Raw genomic sequence first — 22131 nt, forward strand, 5'->3', positions numbered from 1 at the left:
AGCCTCCCAATATAAGCCAGCTTTGGGCCAAGCTAAGCAATTATAATGGTTAATATAACATATAAGCAATCTTCTGTACACTGTTAAAGGACCAGTAATATCAGAAAATTTGTGTTTTATGTAAATTTAAATAAAATACACTGTTTCTCTGCACTGGTAAAAAAAAAAATGCATGTTTATCTCAGCCACACTACCACAGTGTATATAAATAAATTGCTGAGTAGCCATGGGGGCAGCCATTCCTGCTGATTAGGGCAAAAAAGGCACAAGTCTACATAGCAGTTAACAGATAATCTGCGTAGAATTTAACATTAAAGTTCTTAAACATAGATAAACTGAGTAAAACGTTGGGCCGGATCTAGAGGTATGCAGAGAAGGAAATTGCCTAAGGCACAACAGTGGGGAAGAAACCAGGAACGTACCTCTTCTGCCTGCCAAACATGAAACAAACACTGAAAAAAGGAGGAATGGAGGAACACTATTAGGGTTACAGGGAAAGGGAGATTAAAAGAGGTTTAGAAAAAGAAAAGCGATGAACATTAACAAAAATGAAAAGAAAAACTGGGTGGGAAGATTGTAAAGTAAAGAAGGGAAGAACAGAAGAGCAAAAAGGGAACTAGGAATATGTTGAGCTGAAAGGAAGGGGATGAAAAGGATATAAATATGGATGCCCTACTTAGCATAGATAAATATGGTATAGTAGCATGTATCTGCTGGATGTCAATTATATAATTATGTCATAAATATGAAGGGGCTTCTTTGCCTAGCAATATATGTAAAATTTCAAGCTTTTTACTGCTGGCATACCACTAAGGACTCTGCTTTCTCTCCTACTTGCACAACATTACAAAAACTGCATCTGTTCTGCAAACACACCAGTATTGACTTTGATCTTCTGCCATACCAATATGGGTTCTGCATTTGTGCTTTTGTACGTAGGACTCTCACATATAGATACTAACCTGCACACATACTGTATTGTTAAGATATTATAGTGCTATAATACTTAATGCAGTCATGCAAGCCAACTGGATTAACAAATTAGAATGCAGATCCCATTTTTTAGAATGCAGATCCCATTTTTCTTATTGATCCATAGCAGCTCAGTCGAATTGTACACAAACTCAGAGCTAGAGAACCTATCACATTATTTATTGAGCACAAATACATTTTTAAGCGCATTGAACCTTCATTTTGAATTGCTGTTGGTATTGCAAAATAAATAAGTGTTTAAGCCAGTAAAGCCTGAAATAATGAAAACAAATCTCTAAGGGCTCTGGCACATGGGGAGATTAGTCGCCCGCGTCAAATCTCCCTGTTCGCTGGTGACTAATCTCCCCGAAATGCCATCCCACTGGCGAAAATGTAAATCGCCGGTGGGATGGCATACGCGGCGCCGCGATTTACAATTTCAGTGGAAACTTCTGCGATTTTCAGTGGAAACTTCTGCGATTTCAGGGAAATCGCGGCACCAGGTATGCCATCCCACCGGTGATTTACATTTTCGCTGGTGGGATGGCATTTCGGGGAGATTAGTCGCCCGCGAACAGGGAGATTTGTCTCGTGCGACTAATCTCCCCGTGTGCCAGAGCCCTTAATGACGGACCATTTGCAAATTATCCCAGCACTATTATACAGTGGTGTGAAAAACTATTTGCCCCCTTCCTGATTTCTTATTCTTTTGCATGTTTGTCACACTTAAATGTTTCTGCTCATCAAAAACCGTTAACTATTAGTCAAAGATAACATAATTGAACACAAAATGCAGTTTTTAAATGAAGGTTTACGTTATTAAGGGAGAAAAAAAACTCCAAATCTACATGGCCCTGTGTGAAAAAGTTATTGCCCCCCTTGTTAAAAAATAACTTAACTGTGGTTTATCAATTTCAATTTTCAATTTCAATATCAATTTCTGTAGTCACCCCCAGGCCTGATTACTGCCACACCTGTTTCAATCAAGAAATCACTTAAATAGGAGCTACCTGACACAGAGAAGTAGCCCAAAAGCACCTCAAAAGCTAGACATCATGCCAAGATCCAAAAATTCAGGAACAAATGAGAACAAAAGTAATTGAGATCTATCAGTCTGGTAAAGGTTATAAAGCCATTTCTAAAGCTTTGGGACTCCAGCGAACCACAGTGAGAGCCATTATCCACAAATGGCAAAAACATGGAACAGTGGTGAACCTTCCCAGGAGTGGCCGGCCAACCAAAATTACCCCAAGAGCGCAGAGACAACTCATCCTAGAGGCCACAAAAGACCCCAGGACAACATCTAAAGAACTGCAGGCCTCACTTGCCTCAATTAAGGTCAGTGTTCACGACTCCACCATAAGAAAGAGACTGGGCAAAAACGGCCTGCATGGCAGATTTCCAAGGCGCAAACCACTTTTAAGCAAAAAGAACATTAAGGCTCGTCTCAATTTTGCTAAAAAACATCTCAATGATTGCCAAGACTTTTGAGAAAATACCTTGTGGACCGACGAGACAAAAGTTGAACTTTTTGGAAGGTGCGTGTCCCGTTACATCTGGCGTAGAAGTAACACAGCATTTCAGAAAAAGAACATCATACCAACAGTAAAATATGGTGGTGGTAGTGTGATGGTCTGGGGTTGTTTTGCTGCTTCAGGACCTGGAAGGCTTGCTGTGATAGATGGAACCATGAATTCTACTGTCTACCAAAAAATCCTGAAGGAGAATGTCCGGCCATCTGTTCGTCAACTCAAGCTGAAGCGATCTTGGGTGCTGCAGCAGGACAATGACCCAAAACACACCAGCAAATCCACCTCTGAATGGCTGAAGAAAAACAAAATGAAGACTTTGGAGTGGCCTAGTCAAAGTCCTGACCTGAATCCTATTGAGATGTTGTGGCATGACCTTAAAAAGGCGGTTCATGCTAGAAAACCCTCAAATAAAGCTGAATTACAACAATTCTGCAAAGATGAGTGGGCCAAAATTCCTCCAGAGCGCTGTAAAAGACTCGTTGCAAGTTATCGCAAACGCTTGATTGCAGTTATTGCTGCTAAGGGTGGCCCAACCAGTTATTAGGTTCAGGGGGCAATTACTTTTTCACACAGGGCCATGTAGGTTTGGATTTTTTTTCTCCCTAAATAATAAAAACCCTCATTTAAAAACTGCATTTTGTGTTTACTTGTGTTATCTTTGACTAACAGTTAAATGTGTTTGATGATCAGAAACATTTTGTGTGACAAACATGCAAAAGAATAAGAAATCAGGAAGGGGGCAAATAGTTTTTCACACCACTCTATGTGTCTCACAGAGACAATATTATTACCGAAACAACTTCTTAAGCCTTGTGAGTTAAATATCATATATCCTCTGGCACCAACTGAATTTAAAGGTTCCTCTATACATGTATATACCAGTGTATAGCCTGCATTGCCCTGGGTGACAATTCAAGAGCTTTGCCTTAACCAATGAAATTAATATCAAGGATTTTATTTGTATTCACTGATAAATGCTTGCTATGCACAACTTTGTATCAGATAAAGAAGTCATCGCTTTGTCTTATGAGCAGATTGAAAAGATCAGCTCAGCTTAACAAGGCAGTTGTGGGCCTTTGAATGTTATGTACTTGGCTCTCCTAACCATTTCCTGTGCTGCGCATTCATTTCCTGCCACTTTGTCTTGCCTGCACAAACTGCACAAACTAAAAAAGAAGTTACTTAATTTAACCCCACAAATTGGTTTTGTTTCTGAATTCGTTTTCCCTATCTACAATAACAATCACAGAGCAGACAAATGAACATACTTTGGTTTTGCTTATGATCAAAGTAAATGACACCTGTTTAAGTTTGATGCTTGTGCTCGTATACCCCCAAATATACCTCCAGGATGTATTAAGATCAGTAAGCCTTCGCCCGGGATAGTACTGTGGGGAGGTTTAAAGGAAGTGCACCTGCTAGACATATTTAAACTGTGCATTTCAAATTTCATCAAAAGATATTTAAGCTCTCTAAAGACATCTAAATAAAACCTATGCTTTCTTATTTTATATAATACTATAGCTTATATGTACAATGTAATTGTGATAAAAGTGCAGTTTGCTAGGAGGCCATTTACTAACAGTCTCATTTTTTTTCTTATTCCGAATTTTAGCGCTAAAAGTTAAATATCTACTATGGGGCAGATTTACTAATCCACGAATACGAATACGAATCCCGAAAGGTAAAAAATCGTATTGGAAACGAAAATTTTGCGACTTTTTCGTCGCCGTCGCGATTTTTTGTATTTGTCACAACTTTTTTATCACCATCGCGAATTTATCGTATTTTGCGCAACTTTTTTGTCGGCATCGCGATTTTTTTGTATTGAGCGATAGTAAACAGTGGAAAAACCAATCCGATTTTTTCGACGAAAAAGTCGCGACAGCGACTAAAAAATCTCAGGACATACGAAAAGTCGCGCCGGCGATGAAAAAGTCGCAAAAATACAGATCATTACGAAAAACCGCATTCTGACGCCTTCGGACCGTTCGTGGATTAGTAAATCTCCCCCTGAGCGTCCAAATGGCTAACAATTTGCCAGCTAAAACTTGAAGAAATTGTGTAGAAGTCAATGGCAGATGTCCCTTCCCTTTCTTGGAAGATCCTTCTTTTGCTTTGAAACTTATGAGGTTTCGGATTTTTAAATGTGGGATATCTCCGCTTTAGTAGTTTATTCATATTACAAGCATAGAGTGATTTAGTCTTGTTAGGTAGCTGTGTGGCGAACACCCAGATGGCAATTTCCCCGCACTCTAATAACATGCCACTGGATCACAGTTAGGAGGGGCAATGTATGATCACAAGTGCAGTTGCAGAGCCGCTACAGTCAGTTGAGCAAAAAATCCCATTCATTAAAGAGACTTCTGAACAGTTGCACTTGGTGCTACAGGACTCCCAGTGTGGGTTGTGTCCATAGATGCCGCGCAACTCTTTTAGATGGCAAGTGCCAGAAATGACACCAGTCTGACTTAGATTCGCATTGAAGTGCAATCAGAATGGTGTTAATAATGGAGCATAAGCCACAATCGTCTCAGGTATAACTTCCCTGGCAACTGCAGTGACACTAGAATTATGGTAAAAATGCTGCAGTGTGGGCAAAAACATGGCAATTTCATCTGATATTGCACTTTGCACACTGCACTTATAGTTGTTCTAGTGTATCAGGACGGTTTCCTATGTCACAAGCCTGTATACTGCTGTGAGGGAAATGTGGTGAATTTTCTCTTTGCATAAATTAACTGTGAAAAGTCACCAGTGTATTCTACTAATACAAGCGTAATGTGGAAAATAGAGATACACTGAATCCAGTATTCAGCAGGCTTTTGATTTGGCTTAATCCTTGTACCTGGCCAAACTGAATCCAAATCTTCAAAATCACAACTTTTTGTCAAGTCAATGATTTTACCCCTTTTGTGTCCTTATTTGAATATACAAATTAGAATTCAGATTCAGTTCAGTATCAGCTGAATCTTTCATAAAGGATTCAGGGTTTGGCCAAATCCCAAAATAGTGGATGCAGACATCCCAAGTGGAAAATTCTCTAGAGAATTTTAAATGTAAAGAAATCACATATGTGGGATATCAGCCCATCCAACAAAACTCTATGATCTAATCGTTTGCCCAAGACCCAATTTTGACAGGTGTGTGGGAGGCCAAATTGGGCCCAGATCAGCTTGTTCTGTGACCTCTTCAAAGGAGGGGATCTAGCAGTGTATGGCCAGCTGTAAAAAATGATAGCTATGATCTAATGTTAGGATGCTATTGGCAGTGGCAAAACTACCATACAGGGCCCAGGAGGTTAATGAAAATTACCCCTTGACTGTGGGTGACTGCATGAGTGCCATTAGGCCAAAGTTAGTAAAAGAGACTTTCAGTAAGCCAGCTAATGAGAGTGACCCTAGATTAAAAGCCAGTAAAATGCACTGTTTTCGAGAGACACAACATTGCTGCAGAAAGTCATGACTGGGTAAAAAAAACATATGGAAATGTGGAAAAAAATACAGCTAAGATAAATGTAACAGTATACAACCTTTTATACATTTAGGGGCCCATTTACTTACTCACGAACCGGCCGAATGCGTCCGATTGCGTTTTTTTCATAATGATCGGTATTTGGCGTTTTTTTCGGAAAATTATCGCGACTTTTTCGTTGCCATCCGAATGTTGCGTAAAATCTGGCGATTTTTTCGTAGCGTTAAAACTTGCGCGAAAAGTCGCGCCTTTTTTTAAGTAGCCATTCCGAAAGTTGTGCAAAATGTTGCGATTTTTTCGTAGCGTTCGGATTCATTCAAGCTTCAGTATGGTGACTTTTCTTGGGCCAGGTTGGAGCTGCAGGGTGCCATTGCGTCCTATGGGAGGCTTCCAAAATCATGCTAAGTCTGAAAGTTTCGGCCGCCGCTTACGAGCGCTCAATACGAAAAAGTCGCGACAAGATACGAGCGAATCGTAATGGCTACGAAAAACTCGCGTTTTTTCGCGAAAATCGTATTGGTAACGAAAAAGTCACGACAATTTCCGAAAAGTCGTAAAGGCGCCGAAAAAATCGCAAAAATACGAAAAAGACGCAAAATGTTCGTTTTCCAATCGGAATTTTTCCAATTCGGATTCAAATTCGTGTCTTAGTAAATCAGCCCCTTAGTATAATCTTAGCACATATAGGGGAATGGTAAATGGGGCACTTTGGATCATGCATTTTGCCAGAATCTATTACAGCACAAGTCATGTAAATGTCGGCATCAATTCAGTAAAGCAAATACTGTCATATTTGTTTGCAAACTTTGAGTAACTGCTAGCAGATTATGTCCTTTAATTGTCAGTGTTCCCCTCCCATTTCCTCTTATGGAAGCATGCATGTGTACTTTGCCTACACTTTCATTATTTATTTATATCCTTGTGTATATCCTTCTCGTGTTCTAAGTACAGAGAAACATTAAGGTCAAAATACATTTCTTTCTAGTTGTCTTCTACAGTATGTTCCCTCTGTCCATATCATCCTTCTTTGCAGTTTGCACTTGCAAATGTTTGGAGTTCATTGTTTCCAACTGCCTTGTCTCCAATTTGTCTGGCTCTAGGGCATTGTTTTTCCATTCCCACTCTGTTATGTTTTAACACTGCATCCCATTTTCTCCTTTTCTCCTGTTCCTAGGCTTTGTCCTTTGTGAATAGCTGACAGTATGTAGCACCCAGTCCTTCTCCCACTGCACACTGATCACTATTGGCAGAACTGTTGCTCCACACACTTAACCACAATATATAATACAACCCAAGGAGAGGTTTATAATGTATGTTCATAATGAAGGAAAAGTTCATAATATAAGCCTCTGCAGGGTAAGAATGCTTAAATATATGCCTGATATGCCATAAAGTTTCAAAGCCAAGTATTATTATCTGATTTTTATATAGCTCTGGCACATTAGGCCCATGGTTAAATCTGTGCTATGACAGGGTCGGAATGAGGTGTGCAAGGCCCACTGGGCCAGCTACCCCAGGGACCCTCCGCGCCATCTGTCCACTCACTCACCACCAGCCCCTTCCCCCCCCCCTGCACACCTTATACTTACTTTGCCGGAATCAGGGAGGGAAGGCAGCAGTCGAGCGATGGGGGGTTGCAGGCAGGCATCGGGTCTGAGTCGGTGGGGCCCACTGTATTTCTCTAAGTGTCCCGCCGGCCCAGTCCGACCCTGACAGACAAAAACTTTGCCTTGCCATTAGCTAGCATTGCAATTGCCACAATAAAACATATTACTTACGGTGATGTGGCTTAATTTCAGAAAAATGCGAAGGCAGGAAATTTCCCACAGTTAACCAACATTTCTGCAAATAATGTTTTACTTGTATCCATTGCAATGTTAGGTGATGGCAACCCATTTTGTTGCCCATGATAGCACAGATTTAACCGTGGGCAACTCTTACCGTGTGCAATTGCACTTATGCTGCACTTTACAGAGAATAAACATCATTCAATGCCCCGGCAGAGATTTCAAGTCCCTATCACAAACACACTATAGCCAATTTTATCCTACCAGCTTGTATGTTTTTGGAGAGTCAGAGAAAACCGGAGTACCTGGAGGAAACTAAAACAGAAACAGGGAGAACATACAACCTCTTTGCACAGGACAGAATCAAACTCAGTGGCCCAATACATATTGAAATTGGTCACAGGTCAAAACAGATTAGAAACTGTGATTCAAAGGTGAGTCTAATTTTTCTGCCTAGCAATTCTCCTTCATTATAATTTGCTAAATAGCTTAAGAGTGGAAGGCTTCTTTCAGCATGCCCAAAGGCATGCAGCAACCAAAGGAATGTAAATGAGCGGCTTTTGAACAGAACTGTCTACCTGTAGAACTGGTTTAACTATTCCGAATATCTGTCACTTCACTCCAGAATCATGGGGGATTTTCAAAATATGCTGATAAATAGGCTGAATAGGAATGAAGATCAGCTACAATTCCATTAAATTACTTTTTACAATATAATTTATATTTTTCATGGTAGAGAGTAAATTGTAAGAAGAATTTACATTTGTACACTGCTTGAATTATGGGAGCATGTTCTCCACTTACGTAGAAGGTGGTAGGTTATTTTATTAGCCTTGTGCAAATCAGAAACAATCAGCTTAATGTTAACCATAATGCAACATTCTTACCCAACATTCTAGTATCATTGTGAGCAATGCAAAATTTGCATTTGGCACTTCTTGTCCCCATGTGTCTAAATTAAAGCCATTTCCTAAATGAGATGCAATTTACACTCAGCTACAGCAACTCGTACTGTCTAAATGCCCAGGGGGAGCCCTGTGATTAAAAAATGAATTCACTTTTAAGTTAATTTTTAGGATGTTATAGAATTGCCAATTTTAAGCAACTTTTTCAGTTAGGCTTCAATTAGTCTTTTCTTTTTTTATAGTTTTTGAGCTATTTGCTTTACTCTTCTGATTATTTCCAGCTTTCAAATGAGGGTCACTGACCCCATCTAAAAGTCAAATGCTCTGTAAGATTATAAATGTATTGTTACTGCGAGTTTTTATTACTCATCTTTCTATTCAGGCAATCTCCTATTCATATTCCAGTGTCTTATTCAAATCAATGCATGGTTGCAATGGTAACTTGGACTCTAGCAACCAGAAAACTGCAAACTGGCAAGCTGCTGAATAAAAATAACACAAACAATAAAAAATTAAAACCAATTGCAAATTGTCTCAGAATATCATTCTCTACATCATACTAAAAACTAATTTAAAGGTGAACAACCCCTTTTAACACCTGTTTGAGACATGTTCTAAAATAATTTAGAAACTAAATGGTGTTCTTATTTGCAGTGCTTTAGTGACCTTGTTAAGGCAACCACTATCCATACAGTACATGTACAGTATATCAGTCAGGCTCAGCAGGGCAACATACAAATATGGGCAGATTTAGGATGGGAAAAGGAAATTCCCATTCAGTCGGATCGAAAAGGGTACAGGACAATTTTGCCACTTTTCAGTTTTTGCTGTCACCATTCTTTTCTACAGTGAACTGTACTTACCTAATGCAGACAGAATTAGACGTGCAGCATTTTATCCTGAGAACAAAGGCCTGTGCCTGTGGTTAAGATCGCAGGACAGGGTGAAAATGTGAACAGAAAATGCTTAGGGCCACCACCATGAATATGTTGCCGTCTATCTCCATGCCACACACTTAAAGGATAATTGATATTGCACTTGAAAGCATTTGTACACTGCTCTTTAACTGCTGACTATGAACTGTATTTTGAGGCTAAATACTTTATGAACTCAAACTACATACTGTAGCAATTTTATTGCTGTGTCTACAATAGCAGCTGTATTAGTATACTGTACTGTAATACTGTATACACTCAGTATACACTCTGACAGATATACCTCATTTACTTGGTACTCTTTCTGTGGATTCTATTTTGTCCCAGTTTTCTATATATGTAAATATTTAGGCACACCTAATGCAGTCACATGTTCTTTTCAATTTATGCAATCTCCATCAGTTTTCTGCCCTTCTCTATCCTCCTTCCTCCATCATCTGCTGACTACTTTTCTATGTGGAGTTATTCTTCATGTCTGCTGTTTTGTTGTGTCTCCCAATAGCATTGACTTTCCTGACAGTGATACTTAACACTTTACTTGCCTAGGATTTGGATTATTTCATCAGCTCTTCTTGTGCTTTTTATTTTCAACAACCATGTGGAAAATATACTCAATTGAGAACTTTTAAGACTTTGTTCCCAATTCAATATGTCTATGTCTATGGGATATGTTCCCAATTCAAGTTTGACTAACAGGACATACAGCTTTTGGACTGGTGTGGAACAAATTGACAGTACTCTTGTTGACAAGTTGTACTGTCTGCCACCATTTTAGTCTGAACACTGTTTATTGTACCTTTTAACCTTCATAAAAAACACTATCAGCCTGTCTGTAGAACACACCTAAAGGCTACACTTTAGAAGTTATTGCTAGTATTAAAGGTATTCCGGTAACTCAAACCTGACACAGCAAAAGGTGATGAGGTACAATGTCATTGTTAAAATTCGGGTTCCACCTTGCCTGGCTTGTATGTACAATGCTCAATACCAACTTTATTAAGAGAAAAAACTTATGAATATGGAATGCAGGCATTTTATGCAGAAAGGTGGCAACCCTACATATACCCACAGGGGCTGCTGTAATCTACTACAAAGACATTGTACAGCAGGAACTCCTATCCTAACCTATTGACCAGAGATACGTACCAAAAGCAGCACATACATAGTACAACTAACTCCTAAATACATAGCATATACGCCAACATTTTACTTTTTAAAAATATTTAAGATGTTTAAACAATATATATCATGCATGTGGCAATGTCAAGCACAGCTGCATCACACGGGAAAAGAAGCAAAACTCGAGCCTTGTCTCTGGTAATTAGGGACACTTGACAAGAAAAGAATGTTTCACACAAGTGCTAATTTTACTGCGTATTTGCTTCCTGTGAAGTCCTTGCCCCTTCCTGAGCTGCGGGCATGTCACATGGTGGCGGATGTTAAGGGCTGGGGAGAAGGAGGAGCTGCGCTTGTTGTTAGTGCGTCAGAAGCAGCTGTATAGGCGCTACAGACAGGAGACTGCTCTGGAAGTCAGACACCATGGTGAAGATTGCATTCAGTTCGCCCTTCGCGGGCAAAAAGCCCAGCAAGGATGTGGAGGCTTTGGTGGCTGAAACGGTAGGTCGTTTGTAATAAGTGCGCAAAGAGGACATTACTGTTTCTTCAAGGCCGAAAAATAATGAGATTGCGGCCTAGCACATATAGATCAGGACGCAGTTTCCGTGTGTTGCTTAAGTTAGTGGTGAGCAGCCTGATTCTGGCGACTTTTTGTCGAATCACAACTGACTGAGACGCTCAGACAGGGGCGCTATGCCTGCGGTGTTGGGAGCAGAGGCTGCTACGCAGTTTAATTAGATATCAAACATAATGTTTGGGGGCCTACATTGAATTCAATGCGGAGCTGAGTAAGTTCCAGCTGCACAAATTTGGAGTAGAAGAGCTTCGGCCTGACTTATACTGTGCTGGCTTGTCCTGTGCTGCCTCTCGGCTCTGTGTGATATTCAGGCAAACTGCCCCCACCTTCTATTTCTGCAGCTAGTTTCCTCCTTATATCTGTCTCGTCTAACCGGCTATTGGAGCACCATGGAATGCGCTGGGACATTTTGTATTGCTTTATAACATGTAGGGAGTTTCCTCATATCCTGCCAAATGTTATTGTATCACTTGCCTCACTTGTTGCTCAGAGTATATACCACTGTAATAGCCCATCTGCCTCTTTCACAATACCTACATCAGGGATCCCCAACCTTTTTTACCCATGAGCCACACTCAAATGTAAAGAGAGTTGGGGAGCAACACAAGCATGAAAAATGTTCATGAGGGTGCCAAATAAGGGTTGTGATTGGCTATTTGGTAGCCCCTATGTGGACTGGCAGCCAACAGGAGGCTCTGTTTGGCATTATACCAGGTCTTTATGCAACCAAAACTTGCCTCCAAGTCAGGAATTCAGAGATAAGCACCTACTTTGAAGCCACTGAGAGCAACATCCAAGGGGTTGGTGAGCAACATGTTGCTCAGGAACCACTGGTTGGGGATCACTGACCTACATGTTCAACAGCATATTATCTACTATTGTTCTTATTAGATTTGTTTATAAAATGCCAGCCTGTTCTGCAGAGCTGTACAGAAGGGTAAATAATAATTGACAAACACACTGGTACATTAAGTAATGATATATTCATGGGGGATAGAGGAGACACAAGTTCAGACATGTTGCCCTCTCACAGGTCAGCTGATCTGTTGTTAGAGTACAGTGTCCCTGTGTATTAGGAGAGCAGTGCAAATACATTTGATTAGGTATTATATCTACTCTCTCTAAGTTTTGCATTTAAGACCTACCAATTAACAATTTTTTCTGTTTAGAAAAAGTGCTGTCTCTTCAGTATGTTTTGTAACATATTTCCTAACCTTGGGACTTTGTTCATGCATGTTTTCGTTGCTTAGTTTTTTGAGTAGGAGTAGGCAAAATTACCATTCAAGTATTTGGCTTGCATTCCCATGCCTTTTAATTTTTATTTTTTTTTAAATACCTATCTATCTATATATATATATATATATATATATATATATATATATATATATATATATATATACATACATAAATCATGTGTTTTTTCTGATTACTGCATTCTAAAGGTAGAGTTGAGCACATTTGCCTGTTGGCAGTAACCCATGGCAACCAATCAAATTGTTACATTCAGTGTTCTACCTGCTGCAAAAAGCCAATCACTGAATAGTTATGGGTTACTGCCCTTGGGCAAATTAGCACAGTGTTGATATGAGTGCTCATGTCTCTGTCTTTATAAAAGATTGCATGTTTGCATAAATCTTGGTAAACTGCAATAAGTAGAATGCTTATTTACTGTTTTCTGTATGCCTTGGTGGATAGCAGAAGTTCCTTTCATGTGCTAAAAGGGACTGAGCTAGTTCCCTGTTCTTATAAGAGGCTTTAACCCAAAATGTCTGAAAACTCAAAAGGCAAGCGTTCTGATCATGGTACAAGCAGTAGTGGTCTAAACATCATTATATACTGTGGATCACTGCCATTTGACAGGGAAATGGCATACTTCATCTGTAAAGACCTTGTCTACAATTGTAGCTGAATATAAATTTAAGTTTAAACTTAAACTGCTGGTGGCAGCAAAAACAAACTGGTTGTACTGCAAAAATGAGTACAATGTAACAGTTTTGAGGAAGAATCTAGTTTCCTGTAAAGTTTTCTAGCTGGGTTGTGAAGTTAATCCATTGTTTCATATTTAGTAAAAGAAATTAAGCAGTATTTAAAATAATTTGCTCAGGCAAGATTGCTGTTAAAGTATTTCATTTTGCATAGGGAACATATATTTGTTGTGTTTATGTATAATTATGATGGTGAGCAGTAGGTTGCCTTTTTCAGTTTTTACTTTTTATAGTTGTTAAACAGTGGCTTGTAAAATGGGTGGTGTTTATGATATACTGCGATAACGTCACTAAAACTTGCACCCACATCTCTTTAGAAGATTTACTGGTTGGCCATATCCATTTACTCATACTACATGGCTGTGGGGCAGAGAAATGAGTGTTGTTATATTTTGAGAGATATATATATATTGATTTTAAATTCCCTATTTTTTTTACGCGACCTTTGGGCTATTACCACACCAGGTGGATTCTCAGCCTGCAGTACGAATGCCTGAAACCTCCTGTGCCACCTCCTATAGACTTTTTATGGAAACTACCTGTCACAGCTGGTGCAAGTGGCTTTTGGCCTGATAAATATGTTTTGTACATATATTGGATGTATAGAGTTTTATGGGTTTTTTTACTGGTTGTGTACACAGCTTTTTTTTGAGCTCTGTGCTGGCATTTCAGGGAGTTTGCAAAACTTCTTGGAAGATCTGGTATTTGTCCAAATGCAAAAGCTATGGATTCAGTGTACCACTATTTTATGTTTTGGGCCCTGTTAGAAATTTGAACTGTACTCATGCTTACCTTGGGAAGAACACTTTACTTTATTTCTTTAGCTATCTAACGTTATTATCATAAGCCATGATCCACATTCTAGCCAGTAGAAAAACAAACCAATCAGACACTTGACATTTTATTTTCCCAGACTAGAGACAAGTCAAGGCTAATCTGGGGGTGGGGTACCAATATGCTAGTCAAGAACTTCCCCCCCCACCCCCCAGTGAATATAATCACTTACTTTAAAACCTCGGCTGGTGCTCCTGTTTACTGAAAAGTGCTTAAAAGTGCACAAGCTTTTGTTTTTATTTAAAATGGCCATGTGCCCAGCAACAGGTGGGTAGCATTCGTTTCTGTCACTAAACACACTGAAACCGTGTGTTATTTTTAAAATCATATTGAAAGTAATGTTTCTTCGGTCTTGTTATATTATCAGGTTGAATAAGTATGGTTACAGCATGCAACATTTTCTAACTCCTTTGCTTATCTGGAATCAGTCTTCCTCTCTTTTTTTCTGTTATGACTTTTATACTTCCGCTGTACAGATTCCTCAAGAGAACAATGAGTTGATCAAGAACACCCATGGAAGAACATTCTTCCATTTTACATGCCTATCACAATAAGTATTTTTTTGTAGCCTGGCAATTATTACAAATCTGTGACATATATGTCCATTGTTATATGTATTTTTTGCCCAGTTGTGAATCCTGCATAAAAGAATCTTGACATTATAAACACTGGGAGGAGTCTAACATTTTAGAACCCCCCAGTGATTATGTAACAAGCACTGCAAATCAGCAAAAAGGGCTAGAAAACTATTGTCCATTGTAAAAATAGATATATGGTATAGATTCTCAGGCAGAGACAGTGATCTTGATCCTTTACAAAGCAATACTAAAACACCATCTAGATCTGCAATGCACTTTTGATCTTCAAGGCTTAAACAGGAAATCCTGAGAATAGCAACTAACATGGAAGATATGTGTTGTAAAAAAAAAAGTTAAAGATGGTCAAGCTGGAATTGTTTATGTTGGAGAAGAGACACTTGAGGTGGATATCTCTATAAATAATTATATAAGGGAACATATGACAGATCTTCCAGATAGATTCTTTGCTGTGAAGTTGTGCAATTTCATCACTGAAGAAGTCGTACTGGTAGATAATTTAGCAAACAAGAAAACAAGGTTACTGACTAACACTACTAATCTTTTGCAAACACATTTTAAGGCCGTGTGCCCACATTTGAAAATCGTGTGACAAAGATGTGGGTGGGTCAGAATTTACTTTGATACAGTGTTTCTCACAACTTTTAGAGCTTCTGAAGAATTTTAGGTTGAAAAACCCTAAGTAAAAGTTGAAACATGCTCTGAAAAAATGCATTTTCTTTATTTAAAAAAAAAAAAATCTCATTTCTTTTAGGATACTGAAGTTGCTGCTCAAGGGACCGAAAATTCAACTGGAAGATGCCTGCTAACTCTTTTGGGTCTTGCTTTCATTTTAGCTGGGCTGATAGTTGGCGGTGCTTGCATCTATAAATACTTTATGCCCAGGGTAAGCAGTCATTGATATTTATATAATGAAAGCATATCTCGTATTGCAACTTGTATTTGGTATCCTTCAAACAATCCCGTTGCCTCTCTTCTCTTCAGTGTTCCCTCTAATTTCTTGTTGGCTATGTGTACAAAAAAAAATTGTTCTTTTATTCGGTCAATTTTTAAAACCATGGGAGCACTTTTAAAAACCTGGTGTGTGCATATCAGAATATGTACAAAATTGTATTTTCACCCAAAATTCTTTGTACATACCACTATTTTTGTGTGCATTCAAAAGTGCACAGCTTAGAGGGAGCAGTGCTCCTAACATTACTTGTACCATGCCTGACTGCAAGAATTCTCTCAGGCTTCTGCCAATCTCAGGAAATCTTTGCCTCGAGCTGTCAGACAGTCCCCTTCCCTTCAAGCTTATTCAGTGTATCTTGATTGAAAAGACATTAACTTATCATAAATTACCAGTTGTTTCCATATTACATATATTTCAAATGTCTCTAGATTGTAAGATCTTGGGAGTAGGGCCCTGTAGTCCAATTTTGACAATGAAACCCTTGTTATGTAAAGTGCTGCATAAGTTGCTGGTCACTGTTGAAGTTCAATTTCTCAGCAGTGACCCTGCGTTGTTCTTCAGTCCCATTTTATTCACTGCATTTGAAAGATGACTCTTTCTGGCTTCTAACATGGGGTTACATTTTTGTTCCTTTTTTAATGTCTGTGACAATATATTGATTTTTGCTAAATAGTTACAATTAGGATATGTATTGAATGCAACAATTCAGTGGTGCACTCACATTTCTTATCTCCTTTTTTTTTTTTTTCAAATCCCAAATAGAATACAATGTAGCCAAACAAACAGATTTTTACTTGCTATGTGCTGGGCCAGATTCAGTGACCTGATTTTTATTCTGTTCGGTCCAACAATTGAATCATAATGTAGAACTATGTAGACCTTGTTGGCCAATAAACTGCTGTCTGGAGGTACTGAGTTGCCAGATTATATCAGGCCAAATATGGCCAGCTTGGTTTTTGGTTCTTTACAACTTTCTGACACTCCGCTATGTCTTCCAAATTTTGCTTTAAAATGCATTTACAACAAAAGGCACACATCCTATTCCTTTGTTGCTGTACAGAATAACAGATTTACATAACTAAGAATATTGATTTTCACCAAGAAAAACTAATACATATAGTGTACTTGAACAGATGTATTATGTACAAAGCAAATTTGGCTTTGATAAGGGATTCATTTTAAACATTTTTTTTAAAGAACACCTTTATGGTAACATGATTTTTTTTTTTTTTATAGAGAGAGAGCCTTAGCTAATGTGGCCTAGGGGCACATTTACTAACCCACGAACGGGCCGAATGTGTCCGATTGCGTTTTTTTCGTAATGATCGGTATTTTGCGATTTTTTCGGAAAATTGACGCAACTTTTTCGTTACTAATACGATTTGTGCGAAAAAACGCGAGATTTTCGTAGCCATTCCGAAAGTTGCGCTAAATCTGGCGATTTTTCGTAGCGTTAAAACTTGCGCAAAAAGTTGTGATTTTTACGTAGCGTTAAAACTTGCGCGAAATGTCGCACCTTTTAAGTTTTAACGCTACGAAAAAGGCGCAACTTTTCACGCAAGTTTTAACGCTACGAAAAAATCGCCAGATTTTGCACAACTTTCGGAATAGCTACGAAAAACTCGTGTTTTTTCGCGCAAATCGTATTGGTAACGAAAAAGTCGCGACAATTTCCGAAAAGTCGTAAAGACGCGGCAAAAAATACGAAAAAGTCGCAAAATGTTCGTTTTCAAATCGGAATTTTTCCAGTTCGGTTCAGATTTGTGTCTTGGTAAATGTGCCCCTTAGAGTCCTGTTTCTTACGCATTGGTCTCCAGAATTTCCTGGTTACTCCCAACTTGTAATCAAAGTTTAAAGCATTTTTAGAGTTGTTGATGAGCAATCTGGGGTGCCAAGGTTAAGAAACAGGAGCCTAAACGTTGGTTACTAGTTATACTGTACTATGCAACAGATTCAAGTGTGTGTGTTAAGTATATTTTTTAACAGTAACAAATTCTTTCTTGTATATTTCAGCGCAATATCTATGAAGGAGTAATGTCTTATTCAGAGCAGCATGATCTTGGTGAGGAGCCTTATTACCTTCCTGTCTCAGAAGAAGCTGACATCAGAGAAGATGACAATGTTGCACTGATTACTGTTCCTGTACCAAGTTTTTCAGAGAGTGATCCAGCAGCTATACTTCATGATTTTGATAGAGTAAGTTTTTTAGTGTACATTGAGCCTCAAACAGCATAAAATTAATTTGATCGTTTTAACAAACAGTCATTTTAACAGCTATCGAGTTGGCTGTGGGTTAATTACCCTAGTAACGAGGCAGTAGTGGGAAAGTCTTGAAGAATAGCAGAGTTCTAGGCATTAGTTTTATGGAGGCAGTGATAATAAATTGTGCCTGGTTGACATTTGGGCTAACAGAGATTTTTACAAATAAAAAATAGCACCTGTACTTGAAGCTTCCCATATATCCTTTCAAATTCTTGTCTGCATTACAAATTAGTAGTGAGAGTCTGTGGCCCTTCCCAAGAAGCACATTAGGGTGTGGGTAGCTAATAGTGATAGATAGTGAAAGATAAACTGCTGTTTTATGTTAGGTTTGCTACTAACATGATTGTGATTGAATGGCATCCTACAGTGCAAAGTCTTAAGTTTGTCACCCATATGAGGGTGAGGTTGTGCACACAAAATGTCCTTTTTGCCATTTCCCTTAAAACACACACAACATCCTCATTCTGCACCCCAAATTATCAACTTTGATGTGTGCTGTCATTGATGTGTATGTCATTGAAAACTCATATTAGGGATACCAAATAGCCAGGTTTTTACAGGATCATGTTGGTATCACTTTTAAAAATCATCCTTCTACTAATTTAAAAGAACAGTAACACCAAAAATGAAAATGTTTTAAAGTAATTAAAATATAATGTACTATTACCCCACACTGGTAAAGGTTGTGTGTTTGCTTCAGAAACATTACTATAGTTTTTATAAATAAGCTGCTATGTAGCCATGGGAGCAGCCATTTTAACTGGAAAAAATGCACAGGTTACCTAGCAGATAACAGATAAGCTCCATAGAATTCAATGGGAATCTACACATTTTATCTGCTGTCTACTATGTAACCTGTGCTTTTTCTCCAGCTTAAATGGCTGCTCCCATGGCTACATAGCTTATTTATATAAACTATAGTAGTGTTTCTAAAGCAAACACACAAGGGCAAAAGTACATAATATATTAATTACTTTGTACACTTTCATTTTTTGGTGTTTCTGTTCCTTAAATGTGCTAAAACCAACCCCTTTCCTACTTTCAAAGAAGCTATACAGCAAACCCGCCTGTTTTGCTTTGGAAGAGAGAGTGCACAGTGTAGTTAAATATAGTTGCATTGCAAGGTTTAACATAATCATGGGCATTGAACATATAACAACCAACATTCTGCAACACTGTATTTTGTATTTTACTGTACGGAATAACAGAAAATAAACAATGTGGTGAATTCATATATTTATTAAAAAAAAGGGGACTTTTCTCTTCCCAACCGACACTCATTTTATTTCTTAAATTAAAGAAAGACCAGGTAGGAGTATGTATGAAAATAAAAGTATGCAATTTAAGGCGCCTGTTGAGTTTTTTTTTTTTTTCTATTTGTGCATTTTAAGCTTAGTTAATTGTTAATGTTAATTTCTCTCTCTTTTAATATATAATTTGGGATTTTAAAGTTGTTGTTCACCTTGTAATTAACTTTTTAATATGATGCAGACATTGATATTCTGTCACAATGTGCAAATGGTTTGTGAATGAGAGTCTGGAATAGAAAAGGGACTAAAAAGAATGATAAGGAATAAAAAGTAACAATAAAAATAAAATTGTAGTCTCAAACAGAATGTTTTTGGGCTAGCGGGGTCAATGACCCCCATATGGAAAGCTTGAAAGACAAAGAAGGCTATTAATTCAATAACTATGAAAAAAAATATATAATGAAGACCAATTGTAATGTTGCTAGGAATAGGACTTTCTATAACACACTAAAAGTTTTCTTAAAGGTGAAACGCCCCTTTAACAGAAAGGAAAATGCAAAGTTTATAAAACCTAGAAAATTAAGGATAATTTTTTGATTGAAACAAAAGAACATAAACAACATCTATCTATCTTCTTACATGCTAATTTCCCCTGATTATGTTTAAGAAAAACTGCTTGCTGTAAAAACCTAAATCTATATTTCTTTTCTCTCTCTCTCTTGCAGCTTCTGACAGCCTACTTGGACTTGCAGCTCCAAAAATGCTATGTCATTGATTTGAACACCTCCATTGTCATGCCACCAAGAAACCTGCTGGATTTGTTCATTAAACTGGCTGTATGTAATTTTGGCATATTCTGATGCTATATCAATTATTTAAATGTGTAGATCATTTTCTAATGTTCTATGGCATATTTAATGTAATGTAAGATGTATGTTAAAACAGCATAATTCAATATGCTCTTGCTTTGATCTTGTGTCCTATTAATTTATTTATTAGGATGGATCCTTTTTGCCTCAGACCTATTTAGTCCAGGAAGATCTAATCGTGTCAGAGAAAATCGATGATTTGTCCGAACTGGGTATTTTTATTTACCAGCACTGTGTTGGAAGAGAGACATATAGGCTGGTTCGCAGAGATCAAATAATTGGTAAGAGCAATTAAATTTTTTTCAAATTATCTAAAGCCAGCTTGGATATTCAGACTAGCGCAGTGCACTGCAAGTAAGCAGCAAAAGTGGTTGGTCTCAAGAACTGGCTATTCGGCACTATTCTATTCTGTTCGGCACTATTCTATTCTAGTCGGCACTATTCTGGTGAGTCTGCTAAATTGTCCTGTATACCTAGTCCTTTATGCAGTGCATTCTTCATAATGTTTTTTCTGAAATATCAACCCTTTTTATAAATGTTTCCCAAAATCTTCATTTCTGAAGAAAAAAGATGTAGATGCATTTTATAAGTAATTAAAACAGTAGACTGAATTCTAACCCACAAAAATTTTTATTTTTTTTAGGTCTGCAAAAGAGGTCTGTACAAGATTGCTTTACAATTAATCACTTTGAAAATAACTTTGTGACATCAACAAAGATTTGCAAGAATTAAACGACTTGAGATCTCGCATAATCACTAGAGAAGTCTTGCTGTTCTCATAAAAAATGTGCATTGATAATCAAAAGAATTAGTCCTGGTGCATAGCTGTGTGCTACCACTTTCTGTTGTATTTCCCTGTGAGAGTCACTATGGGTATTAGCCTGTATCTTAAAAAACTGAGAGATTGCAGGTATTAGGAGAGGTGCATTTGCACTACTAATATAAGATTTTTGTCCAAATAATTGCAGATTAGAGAGAACATCAGAGACCCTGCCGTTTTAAATCACTTAAGATACAGTTTGAGACCCTTTTCACAGTAAGAGGTTTGTTAAAGTTAAACCTCTGAATTTGTCTTTGAAATAATTAGACAATACAAAAGAGAAAAAAATTATTTCACTTCACTGACTTGTAAAGTCACTTTCTTCTTTAGATGGTGGATGCAATAAAGTGTGTTCTTTGCACAAACTCTTTAAATCTACTTATGCCTTTTATGATTTCCAATATAACATTTTGAAGCACGTTCTGTTGTGTGCCACTACTGTATTGATTTATTATGTATAACTAGCTTTCCTTAACTTGTGCTTATTAAACATGTATGTTTTTCATTTTATATTTTGAATGAAATGGGTCTTCTTAGGCATGAGACTGGCATATGATAAAGCACTGATTTTTGACAGTCTCGGAATGAATGAATAAAAAAATATATAGCCAAGATTTGGTAGATGTAGTTACATAATTTACATGTTATGTGTTTCCAGATACCACATTCAAGAATGTGTTGTTTGTGTGTAAGAAGGAAAATCTGCACTTTCAGTAGCAGGTTTTAAATAGCAGCATTATTTTTAACAGATTTAGGTTTGCAACTGGTCAGATGCACATGTAAATACACACACATATGATATATATATATGATCCTCAGTGCTGAATCTATAACATTCTGTCAGGTGTAAAAATGTAGCAAAATATTTGTACATGAATTAATAAGAAAATATTCCAGCTGCAACCTTATGGTATTTCTTTATTTTTAGTATATGAACAGTACTGGGATCTATTATCTGGAATAAATATTTAAGCAACCCATTAGGATTGTCTTGCTATCAGCATGGATGTCAGCTAGCTTAGTTACCATCAAATACAAAGTACTTTCTTCGTACACCGAAAAAGTAAATGCATCTAAACTGAAGAATTGTTTCTTTAAATAGGACACTATGAGAAATAGCATTTCCATATTTCTGAATAGTAGATCCCATATCTGTGCTTTTGAATTGATAATCCTGCTTTTGTGTTAAAGCATATTGTAATGTAATTTGTAGTGCACTTTTATAGTACCTGAAATTGCATTTCCCTTGTTTGTTACACAAC

At 37.7% G+C, this 22131-nt stretch overlaps 1 protein-coding gene across 1 annotated transcript; it reads left to right on the top strand.

Annotated features, from left to right (window-relative positions):
• The first annotated feature begins 11043 nt into the window (after nucleotides 1–11043).
• Nucleotides 11044–21247, top strand: itm2a (integral membrane protein 2A). The gene is made up of 6 exons (NM_001004833.1): nucleotides 11044–11222; nucleotides 15468–15599; nucleotides 17682–17864; nucleotides 19906–20016; nucleotides 20180–20330; nucleotides 20693–21247. The coding sequence occupies exons 1-6, from the start codon at nucleotides 11145–11147 to the stop codon at nucleotides 20779–20781; spliced, it is 744 nt and encodes a 247-aa protein (NP_001004833.1). The 5' UTR covers nucleotides 11044–11144; the 3' UTR covers nucleotides 20782–21247.
• The last annotated feature ends 884 nt before the right edge of the window (nucleotides 21248–22131 follow it).

The sequence above is a fragment of the Xenopus tropicalis genome, chromosome 8 (genome assembly GCF_000004195.4).
Source record: "Xenopus tropicalis strain Nigerian chromosome 8, UCB_Xtro_10.0, whole genome shotgun sequence".
Lineage (NCBI taxonomy): Eukaryota > Metazoa > Chordata > Amphibia > Anura > Pipidae > Xenopus > Xenopus tropicalis.

Excerpts from the sequence above, each read along its gene's own strand:
- itm2a (NM_001004833.1), top strand. The coding sequence starts at position 11,145 with ATGGTGAAGATTGCATTCAGTTCGCCCTTCGCGGGCAAAAAGCCCAGC. Across the intron at positions 11,223-15,467 it reads AGGCTTTGGTGGCTGAAACG|GATACTGAAGTTGCTGCTCA; the intron begins GTAGGTCGTTTG and ends CATTTCTTTTAG. Across the intron at positions 17,865-19,905 it reads TACTTCATGATTTTGATAGA|CTTCTGACAGCCTACTTGGA; the intron begins GTAAGTTTTTTA and ends TCTCTCTTGCAG.